This window comes from Electrophorus electricus, chromosome 18, assembly GCF_041902795.1.
Source record: "Electrophorus electricus isolate QZ-2024a chromosome 18, ASM4190279v1, whole genome shotgun sequence".
Taxonomy (NCBI): domain Eukaryota; kingdom Metazoa; phylum Chordata; class Actinopteri; order Gymnotiformes; family Gymnotidae; genus Electrophorus; species Electrophorus electricus.
This window is the reverse complement of record NC_137514.1, coordinates 2,296,794-2,309,444: the sequence shown is the minus strand read 5'-3', so window position 1 is coordinate 2,309,444 and position 12,651 is coordinate 2,296,794. Positions and strand designations below refer to the sequence as shown.

At 39.7% G+C, this 12,651-nt stretch overlaps 1 protein-coding gene across 1 annotated transcript; it reads left to right on the top strand.

Moving 5' to 3' along the window:
• The first annotated feature begins 202 nt into the window (after window positions 1-202).
• On the top strand, window positions 203-10,093 carry LOC145652060 (E3 ubiquitin-protein ligase TRIM35-like). Its single transcript, XM_081701404.1, has 6 exons — window positions 203-3,492; window positions 6,997-7,092; window positions 7,181-7,411; window positions 7,505-7,527; window positions 7,709-7,824; window positions 9,556-10,093. Exons 1-6 carry the CDS (start codon window positions 3,100-3,102, stop codon window positions 9,750-9,752), a joined length of 1,056 nt encoding a protein of 351 aa, XP_081557530.1. The 5' UTR covers window positions 203-3,099; the 3' UTR covers window positions 9,753-10,093.
• The last annotated feature ends 2,558 nt before the right edge of the window (window positions 10,094-12,651 follow it).

Here is a 12,651-nt window from a genome sequence, read left to right as displayed (position 1 = left end):
TAAATGTGAAAAAGGTGTTAGCATATATGTAGACATCTACAGTTATCATATACAAAGCCTAATTCATTTCCAACAGGCACAGAGCACAATGAAATCTGATCAAAGCACTCGATAGATACCTGAACTGTTGTTGAACTGACACAGGATGTGCAGCAGAGACTTGTCCAGGCCATATTACCCACAGGACATGCATGTCAGCAACTGTGTTTGTTGCAAATAACAGTTTGAGAAGCTTCACGAGTTCTTAAACAAGTATGCTGTACGGCAATTTCTCCAAAATATTTATTGATCATACGTATTGATAGGCTGGCATAATCCAGTATGTGGCCTGTTTCAAATCGACACAGTTGCTTTGAACATTTCAGTGTTTCACAAAGCCTCGCTTTGTAGTGACGTCTGTAGTGACTTCACTACTGAAACGTGACTCTGACGATTCCCGCCCTGTTTTGCATACTGCCTCTTTCTTTGCTGACTCACATCTTCACTCCCTCAGAAAGAATTGGAGGGCAGGTTCAGATTCTGTGCACGAGGAAAGTTACGTTACCTTTCATTTCTGTGGAATCTTATGCTGTGAATTCACTGCAGACGCAACACACACAATCTCGTTCTGTCTACACCAAGAACAGTGGCTATGGCATTATCTCACGTTTCACTGGAAGAAAATCTCAGGTGTTCTATTTGTTTGGAAATCTTTAAGGATCCTGTATTTCTTACCTGTAGTCACAGTTTTTGTAGGATCTGTATAAAGAGAACGTGGAACCAGAAGGAGATAAAGGAATGCCCAATGTGCAGGAAAAAAATTAAGCATTCACTTATAAACAATCTAGTCCTTAAGGAAACCTGTGAAACATTCGCGCAGAAGAAACGCAGAATGGAAGCTCAAGGAGTGATATGTCTGCTCCATACCGACAAACAGCATCTGTTCTGTGTGGATGATCAACAGCTGGTGTGTTTACAGTGTGTGGACCAGGACCATCAAAATCACAACTTCTGCTCCATCAGCAAAGCAGCGGAAAGACAAAGGGTAAAACCAGTTTACCTTTTTCATGTTATGACTTAGTCAACACTCGTGATTATCAGGAATACAAGCAGCAAGGTATAGGTCTGTAGGTATGTAGGTATGAGTTGCATAAAACAACTTAGTTTTTTCTGTTACAAATATCAACTTTAAGGGAGCATTTTCCCTTTTTTAAAGGGAAGTACTTATAGGTGGTGCAGAGAAACCTTAATCTTTACATTTATCTAAGGGAAAACAGTTAGGGATTTACCACAGTGTCTGAGGTTTGGTTGCAGTAATGTTCCATCATTTCCATTACAGCATTCTGCAATTAGCAGAATAAACTCTCATAAGAGAAAAATTAGCAAAAGTTTTAATGTAAGAGTTTAACGTTTGAGTGTTACCCACATATTACCCACAGGACATGCATGTCAGCAACTGTGTTTGTTGCAAATAACAGTTTGAGAAGCTTCACGAGTTCTTAAACAAGTATGCTGTACGGCAATTTCTCCAAAATATTTATTGATCATACGTATTGATAGGCTGGCATAATCCAGTATGTGGCCTGTTTCAAATCGACACAGTTGCTTTGAACATTTCAGTGTTTCACAAAGCCTCGCTTTGTAGTGACGTCTGTAGTGACTTCACTACTGAAACGTGACTCTGACGATTCCCGCCCTGTTTTGCATACTGCCTCTTTCTTTGCTGACTCACATCTTCACTCCCTCAGAAAGAATTGGAGGGCAGGTTCAGATTCTGTGCACGAGGAAAGTTACGTTACCTTTCATTTCTGTGGAATCTTATGCTGTGAATTCACTGCAGACGCAACACACACAATCTCGTTCTGTCTACACCAAGAACAGTGGCTATGGCATTATCTCACGTTTCACTGGAAGAAAATCTCAGGTGTTCTATTTGTTTGGAAATCTTTAAGGATCCTGTAGTTCTTACCTGTAGTCACAGTTTTTGTAGGATCTGTATAAAGAGAACGTGGAACCAGAAGGAGATAAAGGAATGCCCAATGTGCAGGAAAAAAATTAAGCATTCACTTATAAACAATCTAGTCCTTAAGGAAACCTGTGAAACATTCGCGCAGAAGAAACGCAGAATGGAAGCTCAAGGAGTGATATGTCTGCTCCATACCGACAAACAGCATCTGTTCTGTGTGGATGATCAACAGCTGGTGTGTTTACAGTGTGTGGACCAGGACCATCAAAATCACAACTTCTGCTCCATCAGCAAAGCAGCGGAAAGACAAAGGGTAAAACCAGTTTACCTTTTTCATGTTATGACTTAGTCAACACTCGTGATTATCAGGAATACAAGCAGCAAGGTATAGGTCTGTAGGTATGTAGGTATGAGTTGCATAAAACAACTTAGTTTTTTCTGTTACAAATATCAACTTTAAGGGAGCATTTTCCCTTTTTTAAAGGGAAGTACTTATAGGTGGTGCAGAGAAACCTTAATCTTTACATTTATCTAAGGGAAAACAGTTAGGGATTTACCACAGTGTCTGAGGTTTGGTTGCAGTAATGTTCCATCATTTCCATTACAGCATTCTGCAATTAGCAGAATAAACTCTCATAAGAGAAAAATTAGCAAAAGTTTTAATGTAAGAGTTTAACGTTTGAGTGTTACCCACATATTACCCACAGGACATGCATGTCAGCAACTGTGTTTGTTGCAAATAACAGTTTGAGAAGCTTCACGAGTTCTTAAACAAGTATGCTGTACGGCAATTTCTCCAAAATATTTATTGATCATACGTATTGATAGGCTGGCATAATCCAGTATGTGGCCTGTTTCAAATCGACACAGTTGCTTTGAACATTTCAGTGTTTCACAAAGCCTCGCTTTGTAGTGACGTCTGTAGTGACTTCACTACTGAAACGTGACTCTGACGATTCCCGCCCTGTTTTGCATACTGCCTCTTTCTTTGCTGACTCACATCTTCACTCCCTCAGAAAGAATTGGAGGGCAGGTTCAGATTCTGTGCACGAGGAAAGTTACGTTACCTTTCATTTCTGTGGAATCTTATGCTGTGAATTCACTGCAGACGCAACACACACAATCTCGTTCTGTCTACACCAAGAACAGTGGCTATGGCATTATCTCACGTTTCACTGGAAGAAAATCTCAGGTGTTCTATTTGTTTGGAAATCTTTAAGGATCCTGTATTTCTTACCTGTAGTCACAGTTTTTGTAGGATCTGTATAAAGAGAACGTGGAACCAGAAGGAGATAAAGGAATGCCCAATGTGCAGGAAAAAAATTAAGCATTCACTTATAAACAATCTAGTCCTTAAGGAAACCTGTGAAACATTCGCGCAGAAGAAACGCAGAATGGAAGCTCAAGGAGTGATATGTCTGCTCCATACCGACAAACAGCATCTGTTCTGTGTGGATGATCAACAGCTGGTGTGTTTACAGTGTGTGGACCAGGACCATCAAAATCACAACTTCTGCTCCATCAGCAAAGCAGCGGAAAGACAAAGGGTAAAACCAGTTTACCTTTTTCATGTTATGACTTAGTCAACACTCGTGATTATCAGGAATACAAGCAGCAAGGTATAGGTCTGTAGGTATGTAGGTATGAGTTGCATAAAACAACTTAGTTTTTTCTGTTACAAATATCAACTTTAAGGGAGCATTTTCCCTTTTTTAAAGGGAAGTACTTATAGGTGGTGCAGAGAAACCTTAATCTTTACATTTATCTAAGGGAAAACAGTTAGGGATTTACCACAGTGTCTGAGGTTTGGTTGCAGTAATGTTCCATCATTTCCATTACAGCATTCTGCAATTAGCAGAATAAACTCTCATAAGAGAAAAATTAGCAAAAGTTTTAATGTAAGAGTTTAACGTTTGAGTGTCCAGTTTTCAAATCCCTCTGCAAATATCATGGTAGTATCACGGTGTGTGTAAGTGTTGGTGGCAGGCTGAGGCCCCCTCTGGCCACCAAAGGGAGGCCTTGAGTCAGGCATACCACTAATTTGGCTTAACACCCAACAACTGGGCTAGGCCTATATAAGCCAGGTGACCCAGTGCTGGGTCTTTGCCAAAGTTCTGAGCCAAGCTCCTAGCTGGTAACTTCAGGTATCGAGGTGTGTAAACCCTCATGCTACACCTCACTTCCTGTCTGCGAGGGTGTTCGTGTTTTTACACGTCCTTTCCTCTCTCCGGTTTTACCCCCTTGTGCCACACCTCACTTCTGTGCTGCGAGGGTGTTCGTGTTCTTACACATCCCCTCCCCTCTCCAGTTTTCCTCTCGAGTCTATCTCTCTCCCGAGGCTTCCCTTAGCCATTCAAGTTCTTCCCTGTTTTCTGGTTTTGTTTGGGAAGTTTTAGTTTGGTTTTCCCCAGTGCATTGGGGTTGCCATTTCTTCCCGTGGTGTCCTTTGCTCTCCCTTTTTCCACGCTCGGCGTGGTGTTTAGTTTTTCCTTTTGTTTAACCTGATCCAAGATCTAACTACTCTGCACACGGGTCCCCCATTGTTATAGTGTGGTTGCTCACTCACTAGGCTGTTGGTTTTCTCACCTAGCTGACTTGGGTTCAAGCCCACCTTACAGTTTGGACTTGTTTTTCTGCACCTGGGCCTGGACAGCTTTCCTTCATTTGATGAATCAATGAAATCCAAATTATACCAGAAAATTGTAAAGGAAAATGTTAGGCCATCTGTCTGTGAGCTGAGTGTCACGAGAACTTGTCATGCAGCAAAACAATGACCCAAAGCATATATGTCATTCTAGCAAAGAATAGTTAAAGAAGAATAAAGAATAAAGTTTTGAAATGGCCAAGTCAAAAACCTTAACTTAATCCAATAGAAATTTTGTGGAAGGACCAGAAGCAAACAGTTAATGGGAGGAAACTCACCAACATGATGGAGTTGAACTGTTTTATGGATGGAATGGGCTAAAATTCCTCCAAGCCTATGTGTTAGACTAATCAACACTTACTGGAAATGTTTATTTGCAATTATTGCTGCACAAGGCGGTCAGACCAGAAACTGAAATCAAAGGTTCACATACTTGCAGATATGTAATATTGGATCATTTTCCTCATTAAATAAATTACAGTCTAGTATTTTTGACTAATTTTTTATTTGGTTCTCTTTATGTACTTTTAGATCAAATCCGTGCAGAAATGGAGAAACTTCTAAAGGGTTCACAAAGCCTTTAATATACCAAATATTGTGGTGTAGTACAAAGTTTATAAAGAAACAGGATGTTTTGGACAGACATCTTTCATCAGCTGTGCAAGCAAAGTGCTTTGAATTAGTAGTTTTGAATTAGTAGGAACCAGTTTATATATGAAAAAGTTGACATATTCATTCTACGGCCAGGTTGCCACTGTTGGGTCCCTGAGAAAGGCCCTTAACCCTTGTTTGCTCAAGTTGTATTCAGTCATAATTGTAAGTGGTTTTGGATAAATGTCAGCTAAATGCTGTAAAAGAGAGACTAAATGAAAAAATTCACATAATCAGAACTGACAGAATACTCAGAACATTCACATATTCAGTACTGACAGAATACCCAGAACATTCACATACTCAGTACTGACAGAATACTCAGAACATTTACATACGCAGTACTGACAGAATACTTAAAACATTCACATACGCAGTACTGACAGAATACTCAGAACATTCACATACTCAGTACTGACAGAATACTCAGAACATTCGCTTATTCAGTCTTTCCCAAACAGCCCTGTGTTAACACAATGTTAGTTTGAGTTGTATGTGTAGCACTATGAAATGAATTAACATATACATACCACAAAATACACTGAATTCTACAAACTGTACTAGGTCTGCACTAAAGGAATTACCCTATATTTAACAAATACTGTGCTAAAACTATCTGTGTGCAATATTCATTCTACAATAGCCTTATGTAATGTCTATGCATCACATCCTGAGGAATAATTGTGCAATACTTATTCTGTAAATATATGTGCAATATTTATTGTTAAAACCCTTTTATATGTATTGTGTATATACAATTCACAATGTGGTGCATGTCTACATATACATCCTGTGTACTCAGAAGGCCAACAATATTCAAAATTGTAGTGAAGTACACAAAGTTTGCAGAGAAACAGGACGTTTCGAACAGAGCTATGCAAGTGCTGATGAAGGACCTGTCTGAAACATCCTGCTTTTCTGAAAATTTGAAGAACTTCACTACAATTTTAAATATCTCTACATCTCTTACTACAGTGTGCTGCAGTTACTCCCCTGAAATCTTCTTCGGATTTATATATTTATTTCTATATTTTTATTTTGTGGTGTTCTAACATAAGAGCTCTGCCAAGTAGTGCACCTTAATATATATATATATATTAAAACGACAATAAAAAAAATCTGATCTAATCTAATGAAAAATTGTACAAACGATTGATGCATACTGTCATTTCATCCATTTTCCACAGTTCACTACAACTCCCAGCATACCGATTACAACCCAGAGGAAATTCAACGGACTGTTAACTCCACCCGTAGCCTCGTTACTCTGTCAATTGAAACCTGTCATTTCCCTGAACTCCTTGCTACTGTTTTTATGAGTGCATACTGAGCAGTCTATCCTATTGTCTATCTGTATTGCTGTCTTTCCTGACTCTCTTCCACATGGACTGTTGTATTACTCTGTGATGCTCCCTGGCTCTGTTAATCCCAAAGTGCTGGTTCTGACCCTTACCTGTTTTTTACTATCATGACTCTGATTAAAGCCACACCTCTTTTTATCCACGAGTGATTGATTTTATCTGTAACGTTACACATACGATCTATTGTAGTCTACTGCACACAACTATCCAATAATGCAATGGCTATTAAGTGTAAGTTTGTGTAAAGTGAAATTGTGAAACAGCTGTGACTGATAACTATTTACATATTTGCAGATACATGCTAAATATGGAAATGCTGATAAGTGTTGGTTAAATATATCTATTAAACATGAGTATCAGTGACACTAATTATTCATAATCATCTTTATTTTCAGACCAAACTTGAAGGAAAATTGCAGGTACTTCAGGCAAAACTAGAAACCTTGATTTCTAAAAAGTCTACTTATGATGGCACATTTTCAAAGCTCAAGGTATTGCTACATTCTGCATGTAATATTCTGCTGTACTTGGTGCATAAACGTTTTCTAGTCAAACATATAATCACATTTCCTGTCCCAGGGGTCTATGCAGCATGTAGAAAGGAAGATAAAGAAGGAGATTAAGAGTCTTCACCAGTTCTTAAGCAAGGAAGAGGAGACCAGGATAGCTGCATTGAGGGAGGAAGAGGAGAAAAAGAGCCAGAGAATGAAGGCAAAGATTGCAGAAATTGAACAACTGTGTTCGGATCTGTCTGAGCAAATCAACAATATCAAGGATGCCATGGGGGATGAAGACAGTTCATTTGTAAATGTAAGCATTTTGTCTGATGTCATCAAACATGCTGTGATTGTAAGAATGCAAGGGCCACTCACAAATGTTTTGGTTTTTTTTTTGTTCAAATAGAATTTCAAAGATACAGAAAAAAGGTAAATTTGTTTTGATCTTTGTGCCTTTATAATGTATTTTGTGAGACCCATTTATATTCACATCTGTGCATGCTTGTCTGCACCAAATTAAAGTTACTTTTACCATAATTTTTTAATGTATTAAATGTTGGTCTTTTACAATTTTGTAATGTTGTTTACCTGTCTGTTTTTATGGCCTCAGAGCTAGGTACACAGTGCCAGATCCAGAAATGGATTCAGGAGTTCAGATCGATGTGTCCAAACACCTGGGGAATCTGAGATACAGAGTGTGGGAGAAGATGAAGGACAGTCTTTACTGTGAGTATATCTGTACAACACCTGGGCAATTTGTGATACAGTGTGGGAGAAGATTTGCTGTTACTCTGAGTAAATCCAGAAGTTTCCAAACCTAAGAAAATGTATGTGTTTCTGGACATTGAGAAAGGCCAGGTAATATTCAGTGATCCTGATACAAACTCAACCTTATGAGCATACACTCATTCACTTGTACCCTGGTACAATCATGATTTAAGCAGCCAATGTCTCAGTGTCTTTAAAAACCATAATTATACCCACAGTGCTTATAGCACTTGTAGATACTGCATTGGTTGCTCCTCACTGGCATCCTCCTCCTTGTGGTGGGGCTTTCCACATGGTCCTTTGGTTTTTGATTTTGTCTCTTACATTTGTTTTCACTCTCCTGTACAGGTGTTCCCTTATTATTGTGCCTCGTTGTACTATTATTTCACCACATATAAAGTCTGTTCAGTTGTAGCCGTGGTTGTCGTTCACTGTCTAGGCATTGCCTTGTTTAGATATGCTTGTCGTTTAGCCATTTCCTTGTCTTGTTTCAGTTGTGTCTGAGTGTGTTTGTTTACTTACTTTGAGAATCAGAATTGGATGTATTGGCCAAGTGTGCTGACACACACAAGGACTTTAATTCTAGCTGTTTGTGACTCTCAAACAATAGAGGAAATACATACAATACACAATATACACGCAATATCCATACAATACACTATATATGAGAAATATACAGATCAAGTACAGGACAACAATACACAAAGTGGGAGTATGTGTCGTAGTGTTAACATCAGTAGTGACTAAGTATGGGAGTGAAGTTGTCATAGAACATTTTATAATGCATCATTGTAGTTGTGAAGCAGTGTGTTATGACCATCAGTGAAACTAAAAGCTATGGCATAGCAGATGGAACTAGTTTATGAGTGTAATGGCGTGAGAGCAATTTTTATTACACCATGGAAGTCAACTCACACCTGCATCTATCCATTTTTATCTTGAGGCTTCATTCACATATTTCTTTGCTTTATGTCTATAATGGATGGCTTTTAGGTCTAAAATATTGCTTTCTTACAAAGGATTATTCTGTATGCATGGCTTTTATTATGGTAGTATGTACAATAACAAGTTAAAATTTAAGTATTGTTTTTTTTCCACATCAAATGATTCTATATTCGGTATAATATTTAGATCATGCAGGAATTTGCCCTTTGTTTATCTTCTTGTCTCTTCCACATGCTATGTTTTGGTTTTTGTGCCATTCCCTCCACACCGGTGTTCCATATTTCCTTAGCTGAGTCACTTGTGCCTCATTGTACTCTTACTTCACCACTTATAAAGTCTGTTCAGTTGTAGCCCTGGTTGTTGGTTGGTGTATAGGTGTTTCATTGTTTAGATGTCTGCATTGTTCAGCCATTTGCCTGTCTTGTTGTTTCAGTTGTGTCTGTATGTGTTTGTTCATTTCCTTTTTTAATTAAACAGTTTAAGTCAACTCACACCTGCATTAAGTCAAGTCCAAGCTGGATCCTGAGCTGACCCCTGAGTCTGGCCCTGATGGCCAGGGTTTCCCAGTTCACAGAAAGGGGATGCTCCCCCAGAATTTCTTGGGGGGGACTAGGGGCTTCTGGGTTGGATCCTCACAGAGACAACCAGGCCTCACTTGAGCACCACCTGGGTGGAATGTTTGGACCAACAGGGAGCCCAGGAGTCTGTTTGTCTGACTCAGGCTTTCTCTCTCTCTCCATCTAGGCTCCCCAGCTGCACCCTGCACGGCAGCTCCAACAACTCAGCAGGTGATTCTGCCACGTCTGATTGTTCCACAGGGCCTTCACCCAGTGTTGTCTCCTCAGGTGACTTCCAAGGTGCCACATGTCCCACAACTGCCTCTGCAGGTGCTGTCCACTCAACGCAAGTGCCAGGATGGCCCGGTCCCAGCCATACCCTGAGCCCTGGGTGGCAAGGTGCCTGTCACACTCCATGCTCAAGATGGCAGGTCTTCATTATACTCCTCTTCCAGGACTGCACTGCTGTATCCATGTGACCCCTGCCCTGGGTGGACTTAGTGTGTCTCCGCATGCTAGGAGGTGCATGTTAAGGGGGGTTTACTGTAATGTTTACTGTTTCATTTTCATCTCTCCCACATGCTTTGTGTTTTGTTTTTTTGTGCCACTTCCACCACACAGGTGTTCCCTTTTTCCTTAGCGTTGTATAGCCATTTGACTGTCATATTTCAGTTGTGTCTGTGTGTAATTGATCACTTACTTTCATTTTCATTAAACCTTTTAAGACTTCTCATGCTTGCATTTGTCAGAGATCCATTCTGTTAGTTTTTACTGTAAGGCTTCCTTCACACCTTTATTTGCTTTAGGTCTAGAAGGGGTGGATTTTAGGTTTAAAATGTAAAGGCGCACTCCCGTTCCCATAGATCATATGGCATGGCCCGCCATGTGCAGATGCTTCTTTGTTGACTATTTGATTTTCCCTTGATTATAAACACACCCCTCTTGTTAGTCTATTACGTTACACCTGCACCCTATTAATTTATATATATATGAAACTGTGGTGGAAAAATGAGAGCACATCAAACACATGCATTATGCATTGAGTAGTAAAAAGTTTATTGAGTTCTGTCCCCTGTATAACAGAGAAAGAGAACTGACTCACAGTACAAGCCCCCCTCTTCTTATACACAGAGAAGAAAAGAAAGAAAAAACAGCTCCTACAAGGTATCTGAACTTTATGTTTTGGTTAGTCTGAGCGCAGGTGGGGTCTTCTATCTCTACGGTTAGAACAGTCTTCTTCTGTCTCTATGGGTAGAACAGCATGTGAGCTGCTGATGTCTTTGCCTCTCACGCCTGTCTACGGACTGTTATGCTGTGACTATAGAAACACAAAGCAAGGTAAAGCGAAGCAAAGTAAATTTCCACAACAGAAACATAATAAAAAAAATTACAAAATTAGAAAAGCACAATAAAAATCAATTATATATATATCACTAGATATATTCCATAATAAAAGTCTTGCATACAAAATTTCAATGTTTTGTTCACCAAACCAATTGGTTATCACTTTTGCCTTGTGACATGGTGCTCCATCATGCTGGAAAAAGGATTGTTCATCACCAAATTGCTCCTGGAATTTTGGGAGAAGTTGTGCTTGGAGGATGTTTTAATACCATTCCTTATTCATGGCACTGTTCTTACGCCAAATTAGTTTCAAATACCTTGGTACTGAAGACTGTCTGGAGGACAGAATGGAACATTTTTAGGTCCCTCAGAGCACAATAACTGCATCACAAACAGCTAAACCCCAGTGGAGCCCCAGTGAAGCCCCAGCTGAGCCCTGGCTAAACCCCAGCTAAGCCCCAGCACACTCAGTCCCGTCTCCAGCTCCATTCCAGCAGCCATGCGGGTTCTTCCTCCTTTTAATCCCACTGGATACTCTATTTTCCTCTATCCACAGCTGATGCTCATTTCATGACATCATCTAAATGGGAACTCGTACAGACCTTCCACTTCCTTATTCTCATAACAGCACAAAAACCTTTTGAAAAATCCACCCCCCCCCCCCCCAAAAAAAGAAAGAAATTAATAGAACCAAAGAAATCTCTAAAACAAACATACCATAAGAGGAAAATATATATCTAAGAATATTGTATGCATCTTATAATATGTTGGATGTTGGATATACAATACTATGTGCAGACAACAAATTATTAATTACAACAACAAAGAAACAACTGTAGATCCCACGGAGTTCGAAGGTCACCCATTCAAGGGTTTTAATGAATTTAAAAAGAGGAAATTAAATTTGTCTCTTGGTTAGTCTTAAAATACTTACAAGTAATTCATGATTATTATTATTTTTAAAGATCCAGTGATTTTGGAGCCATACTCTGCAAACAGCCGTCTTCACCTGTCTGCTGATTTAATCAAAGTGACCTGTCGGGACACAAAGCAGAACCTCCCCAATAAAAGTGAAAGGTTTGCTGTACACCCCGTCATCCTGGGCTCTGAGTCCCTGGGCTCTGGAACACACAGCTGGGTGGTGGATGTAGGGGAAAGCGAGAACTGGACCATTGGACTGGTGAAAGAGTCTGTCAAAAGAAAAGATAAACTCTCAGTGAGCCCACAGGATGGATTCTGGACGATAAGTTGGAAAGACGGATCGTACTCGTTCAACACAAGATATCAGAGAGCTGAGAGTGTGAGGAGAATCTGAGTACAGGTGGACTGGAATAATAACAGCGTGACTTTCACCAACCCTAAATCCAAAACACAATTACACACTTAAGCACATACATGAGAGAAAATGTACCCATATTTTTCTACAGTCAGTGATATCCCACTGAAAATTCTGCCAGCCAAAGTCTCACTGATGATTACTGAAAACACTGCAGATTTGTCCTGCTCTTCTCACCAATATGCAAATAGCTTCATGCAGGATTGCACATGGTAAAAACTACCCCCAGCCAAAAATAAATACCCCACCACCAACAAAAATAGCCAAGACCTACACCTCAAAGTGCTCTCCAATTATTTGTAGATGTAGATTTTTTATTTGCCCTCATACTTGTGGACATTATTTGTACATAAGCATAAACCTGTGAGTAGTTTGCGAAAAGTCATTACCAGGGACTACCAACAGTGCAGTACTGCTTACTTCACCATGTATGACACTGAGCCCTGGCACCTAACCTAAACATCAGCATGAGAGTCTGCATACTTGTCTGCATCACCTACTTTTTTGTTTTTGTCTTTTTCTTGTTCTTCTCTGATCTACTACCAGTCTGAGTTTGAGGGAAAATTACTCTTTAGATTCAGAGTCTTCACTGTGCATATATAT

Excerpts from the sequence above, each read along its gene's own strand:
- LOC145652060 (XM_081701404.1), top strand. The coding sequence starts at position 3,100 with ATGGCATTATCTCACGTTTCACTGGAAGAAAATCTCAGGTGTTCTATT. Across the intron at positions 3,493-6,996 it reads AAGCAGCGGAAAGACAAAGG|ACCAAACTTGAAGGAAAATT; the intron begins GTAAAACCAGTT and ends CTTTATTTTCAG. Across the intron at positions 7,412-7,504 it reads AAGACAGTTCATTTGTAAAT|AATTTCAAAGATACAGAAAA; the intron begins GTAAGCATTTTG and ends TTGTTCAAATAG.